The 15,026-nt window shown below is 36.5% G+C and overlaps 1 protein-coding gene across 2 annotated transcripts in view; it reads left to right on the top strand.

Annotated features, from left to right (window-relative positions):
• The first annotated feature begins 2,938 nt into the window (after nucleotides 1–2,938).
• Nucleotides 2,939–15,026, top strand: part of AGGF1 (angiogenic factor with G patch and FHA domains 1) — a 30,279-nt gene continuing 18,191 nt past the window's right edge. The window contains exons 1-5 of one of the 2 annotated variants that reach the window (XM_008581957.1): nucleotides 2,939–3,526; nucleotides 6,225–6,327; nucleotides 7,582–7,784; nucleotides 8,607–8,771; nucleotides 11,583–11,771. In XM_008581957.1, coding sequence (XP_008580179.1) covers nucleotides 3,305–3,526; nucleotides 6,225–6,327; nucleotides 7,582–7,784; nucleotides 8,607–8,771; nucleotides 11,583–11,771 — 882 coding nt within the window. In that variant the 5' untranslated portion in view covers nucleotides 2,939–3,304. The remainder of the gene's footprint in view (nucleotides 3,527–6,224; nucleotides 6,328–7,581; nucleotides 7,785–8,606; nucleotides 8,772–11,582; nucleotides 11,772–15,026) is intronic. The other variant, XM_008581958.1, reaches the window with a different exon arrangement.

Genomic DNA, 15,026 nt, shown 5'->3' on the forward strand with positions numbered 1-15,026 from the left:
ATGGTTGAGGGTTCCTAGAGCCTCAGCTCTAGGCTGGGCTTAGCTGGAGTAGCTTAGCTGGGACAGATCTGCTCCATGTGTCATTCATCCTCCTTCTGGGACCAGCAGACATGACTGAGTATGTCTTTCTCATGGCAATGGCAGGAATCCCAGAGAGCAAGTAGAACCACTAAGTCCTCTTGAGAACTAGGCTTGGAATGGATCCACTTTTCTGACATACCTCATTCTACTGGTCAAAGCAAATCAGGTGGCCAAATGCAGACTCAAAGGTGGAGGTGAGATTCTTCCTCTTTAGTGAGAGAAATCACAAAATCATATGGCAAAGGATGTGGATACAGGACAGATAAAGAACTGAGGCCATTAATCCAATTTCCAAAGTGTAATAATTAATTTTATGTGTCAACTTGACTGGGCCACAAGATTCCCAGATAATCTCCTTAAACATTATTTCTAGTGTGTGTGAGGTTGTTTCTAGAAGAGATTAGCATCTGAATTGAACTCAGTATAACAGATGGACATCTCCAATGTGAGTGGCATCATTCAACCCACTGATGGCCTGAATAGAACAAAGAGGCAGAGGAGGTTGAATTCTTGCTTCGGCTGGAACATCCATTTTCTCCTGCCTGCCCTTAGCACTCCTGTTTCTCAGATCTTCAGATGTGGACTGGAATCTACAACATCAGCTCTCCAGCTCTAGCTCAAATGTTCTTATCACAAAGAAATGATAAATTTTTGTGATGATGAATATGCTAATCACCCTGACTTGATCATCCCACATTGAATATATGTATTGAAATATAACTCTGTACCCCATAAGTATATACAATCAATATATGTCAATTAAAAATAAATAATTTTTAAACCAACAAAACTATACCACTGGCTTTCCTGGGTAACTTCCAGACAGCAGACTGTGGGACTTCTCAGCCTCCATGATCTCACGAGCCAGTTCCTTATAATAAATCATATACAGTCATGCTTTGCTTAACAATGGAGATATGTTTTGAGAAATGTCTCATTAGGCAATTTTGTCACTGTATGAACATCATAGAGTGTACTTACACAAACCTAGATGGTATAGTCATTAAACACTTAAGCTACATGGTACAGCCTGTTGCTCCAACCACCATCATGTATGCAGTCCATCATTAACTGAGACGTTGTCATGAGGCACATGACTGTATGTGTGTGACACCAGAGCAGTACTTGAAGCAAGCATGAATAATGAAGAGAACATAACTATGAAGTCACAGAAATTATTTTTCTAATTTGAACATTGTTTTTAAATAGAAAGATTTCATGTAAAAATCCAGATTTTTGGCTTTTTTTGAAAGATCAGAAGCTCCACAACACAGGGTCCTCATTCCCACATGGTTCCACAGCTCTCGGGAACTGAGTAGTAGCTGCTCACTGCCCTGTCAACTCATTTGTTTAATCTCCCTAGCTCAAGGAGCCATTTAAGTTTGCTTTACGCAGTAGTAGTTCTACAGACAGATCTGTTTCTTAAGCTTCATATGGGCTTCTGGAGTGCTTATTGCTTACTGAACATCTGTAAAGGCATCCTGAAGCACCTCAAACTCAATATATTCAACAAAATCAAAACTAAAGCATCCTTTCTTCCTGCATGCAACATACTCATCTCCAATAATCCCTACCTCCTTTGTCCAAACTAGAAAATTATTATCTAACAGTTTGAGTTTTCTTTCCCTCTCTAATATACTGGAGTATAAGATTTCATTTACAATAATACTACAGAGTTTAGAAAATAACTTAATAAAGAATGGCCAAGACCTTTCCCAAAAGAGTGTTAAAACTATGATAATGTAAACAAAAAGAATGAATAAATGGAGCAAAAAAGAATGTATGTGGATTCGACATCTTAACATAGAAAAGTTTTATGTTAATTCTTCCCCCGATAAATCTATATATTCAATGTAATCTTAATAAAAATCCCATTGGATTGTTTGAGGAACTCAGCAAACTCATTCTAAAACTTATACGGAAAAACAGAGGTTCATGAATAAGTCAAATTTGAAGAAGAAAAGCAAAGTGGGGACTTGTTCTACCAGTTTTGAAGACATACTATAGAACCAGAGTAATGAAAATATAATGGTTCTGGCACAGAATCATTGTTCCAGAATTACTCTGGAACAGGCTAATTGATGATTGGAAAAGAATAGAGAGCAGAGAAATAGACCCATATATAGACACGAACACCTGATAGATGATAATGGTGGTACTACAAAGCAATGCAAAAGAAACAGTTTTAAGTAAACTAAGTCATGTCTGAATCCCCCCTCCCCCATTGAACTAGAGAACGGAATGCAAAAGTTCAAATTATAAGGCCAATACACGAAAATATGACTTGGGATGGGGAAAGACTTTATGAATAAGATTCAAAAACCTAAATCATAGCACAAATGAAATAAAATAAAGTAAAATAAAACAAGGCTTGATTTGACTACTTAAACATTAAGGATTTCTGGTCAATAAAGGACACCATGGACAAAGTTAACAGATATATGACAGACTGGAGAAGATATATATGCAATATCTAAAACTGATAAGAGATTAATACCTACTTTATATAAAGAATTCCTACAAAATAACAAGAAAGAAATGGCCAAAAAGATATGGATAGGCAAATCACAGAAAGTCCGGATACCCATCTCAACTTACATACTTTACAACAAATGTATAAAATCCTCTAGCAATCAGAGAAGTGCAAACCGAAACAGTAAGAAACTCATTATACTTATAATGGCAAAAAATAAAAGTGCCTCGTACGCAATGTAACCGCCCAGAGCCCACCAATCCTCTCCACTCCCTCAGGTACCACCCCGCCCCCCTCAGGCGGGAAGTGCGCGTGCGAAGCATGGGGTCCTTCCCGCTTCCCGTCGCTTCCTTTTCCGTCTTGGCCCCACCCACCGCCGGCGCCATCGTTTCCGGTTCAACCCGGGAACGTCCGAGTGTTTGTGGTCCGTGGTTCTCTGACCCGCCTACTCCTCCGACGCTCCTCCTGCCGTCTCAGTCGCTGGGGAAGGTAGTTGCTAATAAAGTTTTCGTTTTCAGGGCCGCGCAGATCAGGCAGGGGCCATCCTCCGGCCCCTTGCTCGTTGCCCGCAGCCCAGTTTGGCTACAGGCAACGAGTATCAGGGCGTCATGGCCAGGGCCCACTGCGGCCGCCCGGGTGTCAGGCCGCCTTTCGCTGCCTGCGCGCTCCCGTGGCCTCTGGGTCCGCCGGTTCCTGTCTCGGCTTGAGTGCAGACTCTCCGCTCCCGCGGGCCACCCCGCGTTGGACCTCATGGCCTCCGAGGCGCCGTCCCCGCCGCCGTCGCCTTCGTTGTCGCTGTCACCGCCCGCCTCCCCCGAGCCTGAGCTGGCCCAGCTGAGGCGGAAAGTGGAAAAGTTGGAACTTGAGCTGCGGAGCTGCAAGCGGCAGGTGCGGGAGATCGAGAAGCTGTTGCATCACACAGAGCGGCTGTACCAGAGCGCCGAGAGCAACAACCAGGAGCTCCGCACGCAGGTGCGCGGTCTGCCTCCAGCCCCGCGCCCCATCCAGCCCTAGCTGGGCCTTCCAGGCCTCTAGTAGCCTCGGGAGGGCTCCCTAGCAGGGGCCCAGGACCACTCTCTAGGGTACTTGAAAAAAGTACAAGCTCGGTGCAGTTATAATTACAAGTATATTTGGAACAAACCTAAGAGAGCAAGTTTACTTCATTTAGATAAGTGTCTCACGGCTGGTCAGTACTCTGGCTACGTTTTCTTCATTCTCACTTGTCCAAGCGTCCCATTGGCAGTAGGTGCGTTTTAAATATTTCTTTCTAGATGACGCTTGAGTTTGTTAAAGCACAGAATGTGAACCCTAATCCTATTTCTGCCACTCTTTAGATGTATAAATTTATACTTAGCCTGTTTCCCATAAAGTGAGAATGTTAGTACCTCACAGTTGTGAAGATTAAGTGCAGGTAAGCGTGAGCAAACTCTTAGAATTTTACAAACTGTTGAACGCTATACATGTGACGGTTGTTATTCTGGTCGTTTATCATCTTGGGTTTTCTTGTGGAAGTAGATTAGAGATCTTAAATTAATGTTAGGGACATTAAGCAGCTTACTTCATTTTCGTAATATACAGTAAGGACAAGTACTTAAACTGCCACATTTTTTTAAAAAACAGGAGCATAATTTTTTTTTTCAGCTTTATCTGCTGGGCAGTTGCATTCTCGCCCAATAAGTTCCACGTAGTTACTAATTTCAATTTAACTCTTGTGTAGTCCTTCATAATTTATTGGTACCTTTCCCCAAACCATATATAGGAGGGGTCTTCAGGAAGTTCATGGAAAGATTCCTGTTATCTTTTAATTCCATTTTTCCACGAACTTTTCGGAGTACTCTCATGTAGTCTGAACACTTAAACGTTATCAGACTTTGTTATGCTTTGTTACCAAATGAGCAGTGAACATAACTGTTGAGTTGCAGTGACTTTGTATGCCCATTGTATAGAGTTGTTGTTATGATATTATAGGAAGTTTTTATTTGTTTACTCAACAGCCGGTTCTTGAACACCCACAATGTATAAGAACTTCTAGGAGAATACAAACATGGTAAAAGTATGGGGGGAGAGGAGCAAAATATGGCAGCTTTTTAAAAAAACCCTTTTATAATTCTAAATTGTTAAATTACTGCTTGTGTTAGAGATCCTAAAAGAAAATTTTTTTGCTAATCTTCGAAGAGCCAGCATTTTGGCTATTAGTGGTAATTTGATTGTGGTCTAACATGAACAATTGAAATAAATAGAAAGTCTTGACTCTACTGCTGATAGTAATAGCTCCTGCTTATTTTCCTTCTAGTCAGCGTCCCCTGGTGGAGGGGTGGAATTTGGTTAACTGTCATCTCAAATAACTGAGTATGTTTTGTCTGAAGCACTAAAAAGTTGGTTTGAGAATTAAGGATGAACTTTTAGAAAATCTTAATATGTGTAGGCTTTGGGGTCAGAGAACCTTGTGCGAATCACTCTGTCTCTTTAAATATTTCATATGTAAAATTGGGGTTAAGACAATTAATTTGTAAGGTGGTTGTGTGAATTAATGAGATATTATCCAAAGCACCAAGTATAGTGCTCAGCATGTGGTAGATACTAAATAATCTAGTTCGTAGTAATGGTGGTCGTAGCCAGAGCCAAGACTAGGGCAAGGCAGTAAGGCTCCTAGATCAGGGAATTTAAGGGAGCACTCATTCTCAGGTATGGACCCTGCGTGCGTCTGAGAGTGAATGCCTCAGATTTTTCACCCTAGGTGCCTTGCTTGCCTCACACTAATTCCAGTCCTTGTAGTAACAGCAGATCTGATAACTCATGAAGTGCCTAGATAATCTGTATATAATCAGTCTTATCACCTTTCTCTGTTTAAGTTTTATGTGTCATTTAAGAAATATTTAGAAGCTTGTTTTTTAGTTTGTCTCTTTAACTATTTCATATGAAAAATTGGGTTAAATATTTCATATGTAAAATTGTGGTTAAGACAGACTATTTTTTCATGTATATAGTAGACATTCTCTTGAACAGAGATCCTGTCAGACTGAAGTGTATCGACTGAGGCAGCTTCTCATCTGCTTATAGGCATTTCTGCGCTGTTGTTCAAGCCTATGCAGCATCCTTTCAAGGGCATTTCAGTGTGTGAGGCACATGGAGGACAGATGCCCCTCTTAGGCAGTCACCTCTGTTCTGCAATTATTTAATCATAAGACTATTTGAAGAAAGATGTGCAGTAAAGCATATAAGTGGCATGAATATATTTAAGTGACTCGTTAATTACAGGTGGAAGACCCTAAGTAATATTAAATAATTCAATATGGATGGAAATTTGTAGTTTTTAAATTTTCTAACCCTTTAGAAAGAACTGCTGACCTTTTAAAATATTAGCATAAAAGCCTTATTTGTTAGAAATAGAGGACCTGTTCACTAAGTCCCATTACTTAATTTAGTTAGTCCAATTTTTGGAGGGGATAGCAAGAGAGTTTAAGAATAAAAACATCTCTGTCTGCAAATTAAATGTAAAAGGTGAAAGTAAATTATAGTATTTTTACCTTTTCTGGAAAGGAAACTAGCTGCTCTTGACCTTTTTCTAAAGCTTTTACCAAGAAAAATAATTATTTGTTGTAATGTCAGAAGAATGCTGTGTATATTATTAGGTTGCCATATGATTTTCTAAATCCTTATTTTCTTTCAGGTGGAAGAACTCAGTAAAATAATCCATTGTGGGAGAAATGAAGATAATAAAAAGTCTGATGTAGAAGTACAAACAGAGAACCATGTTCCTTGGTCAATCTCAGGTATTCAACTTACAGTGAGGATATCCTAAAACTATTACATTCAGATCATGCTAATGTAGAGTTTTCTTTAAATTTAAAATAGACAAGGATCTAGGTAAATATGAGAACTGTTATAATGTTGACTTCCCTCCATATGATTTGGTATTTTCAGATGATCAATTTGCTCTTCTGGTAGAAAAAGTAGAAGCGTGTTGTTATTCCTATGATTTGTATGGTGTTGCTAATGTGTTTTCAGTAGCATACTCACTGAGTAATTTTTGCCATACAGTAATCGGTCTACTTTCATATCTGGCTTTCCTCATGACCAGGGGCACATGTTTTCTTGTTGATATGTTCAACTTAGCAATCTGTACAGTGCCAGTCTCTTAGGCCATTGTGGGAGTGGTGAGCCCATCACCGTGGCCTCATCAGTGGCATTATGTTGTAAGGTAAATTAACTGAGCTACTGAGTGTTAATAAACGTAGATCACAAGAAAAAGTAATTTTTACCATTAGGTTTTGCCTTACATCATTGAGGACATAATTCAGCTAAATTGCCAAACAGTAATAGTACTAACCTTGCATATCTATATGATATTGTATTTTTTTTAATGTCAGCATCATGAAAGAAATTTGACAGAAAAATTGTCCCTCGTACCTTGTCTTTATTTTGTCAATTGATAAGCAATAATGTTAAGGTATGTGGTTAGAAGCTATTAAGAGTTGCTGTTTTTGTGATAGAATACAACCTTCCTACCTATTTTCTTTGTTACTCTTGCTGTGGAAAATCCCAGTTTGCTTACCTTTTTAGTTTGACAGCTAGGGTACTGAAGGTGACATTAGAGCCAAAGATATATACTGCAGATTTATCTGCACCATCAGTTTTTTTTTTTTTTTTCCTTTTTGTCTTTTTTCATGTCCGGCAACGGACCGCAACCCTCAGTGTCGCGCCTGTACCGGACCGGGACCGGCAACGGGATCGCAACCCTCGGTGCTGTGCCCGCCCCTCACTCAGCCAGTGAGCGGGGACCGGTCTGTATGTGGGATCTGAACCCTTGGCGGGAGCGCCGCCGCACTCCCAAGCGGCGCACTGTAGCAGTGCGCCACTGGGCCGACCCTGCACCATCAGTTTTAATCTTTTAAAATGTGTACAGTTGTAAAAATCATGATTTATTTGCAATATGCTGTTTTGTGTTCAGTGCAATATTCTGGAATTAAATTCCTTTTTACATGCAGTGTTCTAATATGATATCACTTAATTTGTTTTTGCTACAGATTATTATTATCAGACATACTATAATGATGTTAGTCTTCCAAATAAGGAGACTGACCTCTCAGTTCAGCAAGGTCAGGATAACGAAGTTCCTACTTTTAATCCTAAAGACCAGTCACAAATAGAAAATGATGCTTACACTGGTGCTGATATAACAGAAAATGTTAAATGTGGACAAGAGGACCATTTCACCTCAAATTTACAGGTAATAAAATGCTAAACATGAAACTGTTGATGCCAAGAACTTGTCTTCTTTGTTGTTATTAGGCAGAAAAATAGACTTCTTTGGCCCATCACAGCGTATACTAGGGTTTTAAACATTGTTATGTATAATTATGCAAAGAATATTACAATTTTTGAAAAACAAAAATTAGAACTTAGTCATATGTGTAATTGTTTTCCTGCTACATTGTGTTCCAAAATTTTGTGAGGGATATACACTAAGACAAAGAAAATTTGTCATATATTTTGACTCAACCAAAGAACTTCAGACAACAACCACAATACCATGTTCACACCTAAAAAAAATTTAAATACTTCCTTATGTCAAATATCCTGTCACTGTTCAGATTTTACTGAGTGCTTTGTAAATTTACAGTTTGTTTGAATCAGGATCCCCACTGTGTGTGATATGTCTTATTTAATCCATAGTTTTCTCATTCTTCTAAGTTTTTTTTTCCCCAGCCAGTATGTAATTATTTGAAGAATCTAGTAGATCATATATTTTACACAATATTTCAGAGTCTGTGTTTTGTGGAATGCTTTCCTTTAATTTCATACATTTATTTTTGAATACTGTAATTGTCTTTCACTCACTTTTATTGTCTTAAAAACTGGGTCAAAGTTGAGTCAACTGACACTAGTTAAAAAAGTGATTCAAATTGTAATTGATACCCACCCCTTTTCATTGTAGAAATTGAAGTCATTATTTAAATGTAGCTTTAAGTCTATTGTTTCAAATTCTGCTAACTTTTAAATTGATATACAGAAGTTTTTGTCTTATTTGACATGAGTGTATGTTTTGTAGGAGTCAGCATCTGTATTAGCAACAGAAGGTACATCCTTAGAAGGTTCATCATTAGCTGAAAGTTTGAGAGCTGCAGCAGAAGCTGCTGTATCACAGACTGGATTTAGTTATGATGAAAATACTGGACTGTATTTTGACCACAGCACTGGTTTCTATTATGATTCTGTAAGTATTGCAGACATTTTAATACTCTATGGTTGCTTTCTTAGCTGCCTGATATCAAATACGTATCTGAAGTAAGAAAAGCAAGAAACTGCATTTAAATGTTACGTTTGATTCAAAGTTCTTTGACAGAATTATTCAGTAGCTTATGATGCTACACTTCTGAGTTTTTAATAAAATACGGTTTTAAGTTGTTAATCGTGGTTATTATTAATGTTTTAGAGAGGTCTAATGTTTATATATAAAGTAACATACTAAAATTTTAAAGCATTTATTAATAAAAGTATGTAATTAACTACATTGTTATGAAATGTTTAAGAACCTAAACTAAGGGGCCGGCCCGGTGGCGCACTGCTACAGTGCGTTGCTTGGGAGTGTGGCGGCGCTCCCGCCGAGGGTTCGGATCCCACATACAGACCGGTTCCCGCTCACTGGCTGAGCGAGGTGCGGGCGCAGCGCCGAGGGTTGCAATCCCGTTGCCGGTCCCGGCCCGGTACGGGCGCGACACTGAGGGTTGTGATCTGTTGCCGGACACGAAAAAAGACAAAAAGGAAAAAAAAAAAAAAGAACCTAAACTAATATTTTTTTTCATAGAATCTGTAAAGAGATGCAATACTTAATTCTAGTTTTGGGGTGAGATTTTAAAAAATTGTCTCAAATACTTTATGAATCCATTTTAGGCCACAGATGGAGACTTTTTCTTGAATTCTCATTTGCATTTTTATTATTAGTCAGCGTTTTATATTCTGTAACTTTTAAGCATTTTACTTTTAAAAAAATCAGTCCGTAAAAAGTGAGAACTAGGGAATTAATGTGGAATCAGAAATATAATGGACCACTAGCTAGCACAGACCCAGAAAATAAAATTTTTGATTTATAATATAGTATTATGGCTGTTGAAGTTTAATACTTAATTGGATTTAATTCAGGATTTTATGACAGTGATGATGGAACTCACCCATGTACTTCAACTACAAGGATTTAGGAATGTGATCTGTTCCTCTAGGAAATTACAGAATATGGTGGCCAAAAGTGGAACAAATTTTTATCATTTCAGTTACTGGAACTATTGTTAACTAATCTAGGGAACATAATGATAATATTAAGTATCTTAGATGAGATAAGGGATTTCATTAGTTTGTCGATCTGTGCACGGTAGATTTTGTAAGCTCTTTGTGATGAGAAAATTTTCTGTCATGGGAGTATGCTAATTGACATTGCTGATTAATACCCAGAAAATTAATGTTTAAACTCTTGTCCAAGAGAAGTAACTATTACTTGTTTGATTTCTAGGGAAACACAAAGTTTCCAAGTAGACATTAGTTTTTGTCATTCTTTACCTTTCTCTCTGTATCTTTCCTCCTGACACCTATTCTGTAAATTGTTAGTTACACTCTGCAGGTTATATGAGGGTACCTTTCTGAGTAAATTAGGGACTTCATTGTTTTGACATTTTTATTGAAGTAGTTTTTATTTTATTTTACTTAAAGTTTTTCTTATATTTCAAAAATGTCTATACAGTCACGTATTGCGTAACAACTGGGATACGTTCTGAGAAATGCATTGATGGGCGATTTTGTCACTGTGCAAACATCACAGAGTATACACAAAACTAGATGGTATAGCCTACCACACACTTAGGCCGTATGGTATAGCCATCAGAATATCATGGGACCACTGTCGATATGTAGCCTGTTATTGACCAAAACGTCGTCATGCCGTTCATGACTGTATTTTAGACTGACAGACATAACAGGTTAAAAAGGTTTGAGTTATAAAAGATCCATTATCACTAGAAGTGAAGAATAGAAAGCTTCCATTCAATTTCTTAGTTAAGGCTAAGACAGTGAGAATTCTAAATATTTTTGTAAGAGATCTGCAAAATGCATGGATTAAAGATAATAAATTGTGATAGTATCAACAGTTAGAAAAATAAATTACTCTTTTTCAGGAAGTTTTAGTTGCTCAATCTCAGTACATCATAAGATGTTTCCCAGTCTGGTCTGTATGGATTTATGATGTAAATAAAATATAGACTGTTCAATTAAATCTTGGCTATGGAGTACTGGCCAATATCTAATAAATGCAGGTGATTACATAATTTTATCTTTCTAGTTTTTAATCCATAATTTGCCAAAATTCACTTTTGCATGGCTGCTTTACTCATGTGTTATTTTCTTTACTATAAAATTAATTAGTGAAGAAAATTGTTTTTTGATTTTTCTATATAGAATGTTATGTTGTGGTATTTATGAGCTTAACTTTACTTTCAAATTTTTCTTCAGTGACTAAGTAATGAACATTACAAGGCAAATCTTTGTTTTAGGACATTGAGAGGAGGGTTTGGGGTTTATAATGCCAACCCACTATTGTGTAATCATTAAGGATAATGAGTCTGGAATTGCTTTCATATGGTCAGCCTTTTCTGATGCATGCCTTCGTTTTCATGCCTTTGAAAAATGTTTCTTGTTATCATTTTTTGTTAATGATTAAGTTAAACTATATAAAATTGCTGTTTCTTGTAAGTAAAAAATGTTTAAATATTGACAGTTTCATATGACTCAATATTTAGATTTATGCATTTTTTTACACTAGGAAAATTAAAGCAGATATTGAATGGTAAAGCATTTTGGAAAATTACAAGAATTTTTCATTCTGTTATCTTTATAATTCATTGTCTTCTGAAAATACTATAGTTCGTTAAAAGAAACAAATATTTACAATATTTGAATACATTTGGCATTTCTGTTGTTCATTTTTCTGTTTTATTTCATCTCACATGAATAGAACTTATTGTTTTCTTGACTTTGAAAGGAAAATCAGCTATATTATGATCCTTCTACTGGAATTTATTACTACTGTGATGTGGAAAGTGGTCGATATCAGTTTCATTCTCGGGTAGATTTGCAACCTTATCAGACTTCTAGCACTAAACAAAGTAAAGATAAAAAATTGAAGAAGAAAAGAAAGGACCCAGATTCTTCTACAACAAATGAGGAAAAGGTATATCTTCAAAATTTTAAAAATTTACATAGTTGTGGTAACATTATAATTAAGCCAAATTTTTTTTTTATGAAACCGAAAATTATTCAGTAATTCTGTATTCCAAACGTCTCCATTAAGATAACAAGATATCATAATTCAACAACTGAGGAGAATTCAGATGGAGCAAATGGACTTTTTCACAAATTTTCAGTCACTAGAAATAGGAGGCATTCCTTAAAGTTTGAAGGAGGTAAATGTAGGGCAGGTAAAATATCTTGTGTTGTATAATTTGGAAGAACATTGAGACCCTCAATTGATAAGTTGTTGTTAGTGCACAATTCACACTTAAAGAAAAACAGAGTTTGTAAGAAGACATAGAAACAGGTTCAACATTCTTGGTCATGTTGAGCAATTTTTTACCTATTAAATTAGCAAACTTTTTTACTAGTTTTTTTAAATTAAAAAATTTTTTATATAAATTAAATTTAAAAAATTAAAATTTAAAAACTTTTTTAAACTAAATTTTAAAAATTTAAAAATTTATTTTTGATTATACATATTTACAGGGTAAGAATTGACTATCAGTATTTGTGTACAGTATGTGATGATCAAATCAATATTATTAGCATGTTCGTCATTACAAATCATAATTACTCTTTGTGTCCCTTACCCAATTACTCCTTAAGCCCCCCTCCCCCTCCCTCTTTCCCATGTCTAGTGACTATAGGTCTTTTCTCTCCTGAAAGTTCAGTGTTTTACTGTGTTCTTTCTTAGCTCCCACTTGTGAGTGAGGACATACAGTATTTCTCTTTCTGTGCCTGGCTTATTTCATTTAACAATTTTCTCCAAGGTCATCCATGTTGCTGCAAATGGCAGAATTTCATTCTTTTTTATGGCTGAGTAGTATTCCATTGTGTATATATACATTTTCCTTATCCAGTTGTCAGTCAATGGACATTTAAGTAGATTTCATATCTGGGCTATTTTAAATAGAGCTGCGATGAACGTGGGTGTGCAGGTATCCCTTTGACATGGTGATTTCCATTCCTTTGGGTATATACCGAGAAGTATGATTGCTGGATCATATGATAGTTCTTCTGTAGTTGTCTGAGAACTCTCCATACTGTTTTCCATAATGGCTGTACTAATTTACAGTCCCCTAAACAGTGTAGAAGAGTTCTCTTTTCTTCACATCCTTGCCACCATTTGTTATTCTTAGTCTTTTTGGTAATAGCCTGTCTAACTGGGGTGAGGTAATATCTCATTGTGGTTTTGATTTACATTTCCCTGATGATTAGTGATGTTGAGCATTTTTTCATGTACCTGCTGGCCATTTATATGTCTTCCGTTGAAAAATGTCAGCTCCTTTGCCCATTTTTTAATTGGATTATTTGGGGTTTTTTTAAACAATGAAATTGTTTGAGTTCCTTGTATATTCTGGATATTAATCCCTTTTTGCATGTATAGTTTGCATTTATTTTCTCCCATTCTGTAGGTTGTATTTTCACTCTGTTAATTATTTACTTTGCTGTGCAGAAGCTTTTTAGTTTGATATAATCACATTTATTTTTTCTTTTGTTGCTTGTGCTTTTGGGGTCTTATAACATCTTTGCCCAGTCCTACATCCTGAAGTGTTTCCCCTATGTTTTCTTCTAGGAGTTTTATAGTTTCAGGTCTTATACTTAAGTTTTTAATCCATTTTGAGTTGATTTTGGTATATGGCAAGATGTATGGGTCTAGTTTCATTCTTCTACACATAGATATCCAGTTTTCCCAGCACCATTTGTAGTTGTTTGTCTCAATTAAAATGTAAACTACATTGAGACCATACATTCTCCAATGTATGTTTTTGGTGTCTTTGTCAAAGATCAGTTGGCTGTAAGTACCTGGGTTGGTTTCTGGGTTCTCTGTTCTATTCCATTGGTCCATGTTTCTCTTTTTATGCCAGTACCATGCTGTTTTGGTTGCTTCATAGTATAGTTTGAAGTCAGGAAGTGTAATGCCTCCTGTTTTATTTTTTTTTTTGGCTCAGGATTGTTTTGAGTATTTGAGGTCTTTTGTTGTTCCATATGAATTTTAGGATTATTTTTCCTATTTCTGTGAAGAATGGTGGTGGTATTTTGATGGGGATTGCATTGAATCTGTAGATCGCTTTGGATGGCATGGACATTTTCACAATGTTAATTCTTCCAATCCATGAGCAAGGAATGTCTTTCCATCTTTTGGTGTCCTCCTTAATTTCTTTCATCAGTTTTGTAGTTCTCATTGTAGAGATCTTTCACCTCTTTTGTTAAATTTATTCCTAGGTATTTTATTCTTTTGGTAGCTATTGTAAACGGACTTGCTTTCTCAATTTCTTTCTCTGCTTGTTCATCATTGGTGTATAAGAATGCTACTGATTTTTGTGTATTGATTTTATATCCTGAAACTTTACTGAATTTGTTTATGAGCTCCAGGAGTTTTTTGGTAGAGGTTATGGGTTTTTATATACATAGAACAGTGACAATTTGACTTTGTCTTTTCCATTTGGATGCCCTTATTTCTTTTCTCTTGCCTGATTGCTCTGGCTAATACTTCCAATACTATGTTGAGTAGGAGTGGTGAGAGTAGGTGTCCTCGTCTTGTTCCTGTTCTTAAAGGAAAAGCTTTCAGGCAGTGGGTTTGTCACATATGGCTTTTATTGTGTTGTGGTATTTTCCTTCTATACCTAATTTGTTGAGGGTCTTTATCATGAAAGGATGCTGAATTTTGTCAAATGGTTTTTCTTCATCTAGTGAGATAATTATATGGTTTTTGTCCTTGTTTTTGTTGTAGTATATCACGTTTATTGATTTACATATGTTGAACCATCCTTGTATCCCTGGGGTGAATCCCGCTTGATCATGGTGTATGATCTTTTTGATGTACTGTTGTATTCTGTTTGCTAATACCTTGTTGAGGATTTTTGCATCTATGTTCATCAAGGATATTGGTGTGTAGTCTTTTTTGTTGTGTCTTTGTCTGATTTTGGTTAAAAAATTTTTTTTATTGAGCCACAGTTGATTGTACATATCTGTGGGATACAAAGTTAAGTATCAGTAACTGTATGCAGTATGTGATGCTCAAATTGGGATAATTTTGTTGTATTCAACATTATGTAACTGTTTTTCATGGCCCTTTACCAGTTCCTCCCTTACCCCCCCCCCCCCCCCCCCTGGAAACCCCAGTTCTTTTTTTCCCTTTTTGCAAACATTTTTTTTTTTTTTTTTTTTTTTTTTTTTTGGGGTGGTCAGG

The sequence above is a fragment of the Galeopterus variegatus genome, unplaced genomic scaffold (assembly GCF_000696425.1).
Source record: "Galeopterus variegatus unplaced genomic scaffold, G_variegatus-3.0.2 Scaffold2494, whole genome shotgun sequence".
Taxonomy (NCBI): domain Eukaryota; kingdom Metazoa; phylum Chordata; class Mammalia; order Dermoptera; family Cynocephalidae; genus Galeopterus; species Galeopterus variegatus.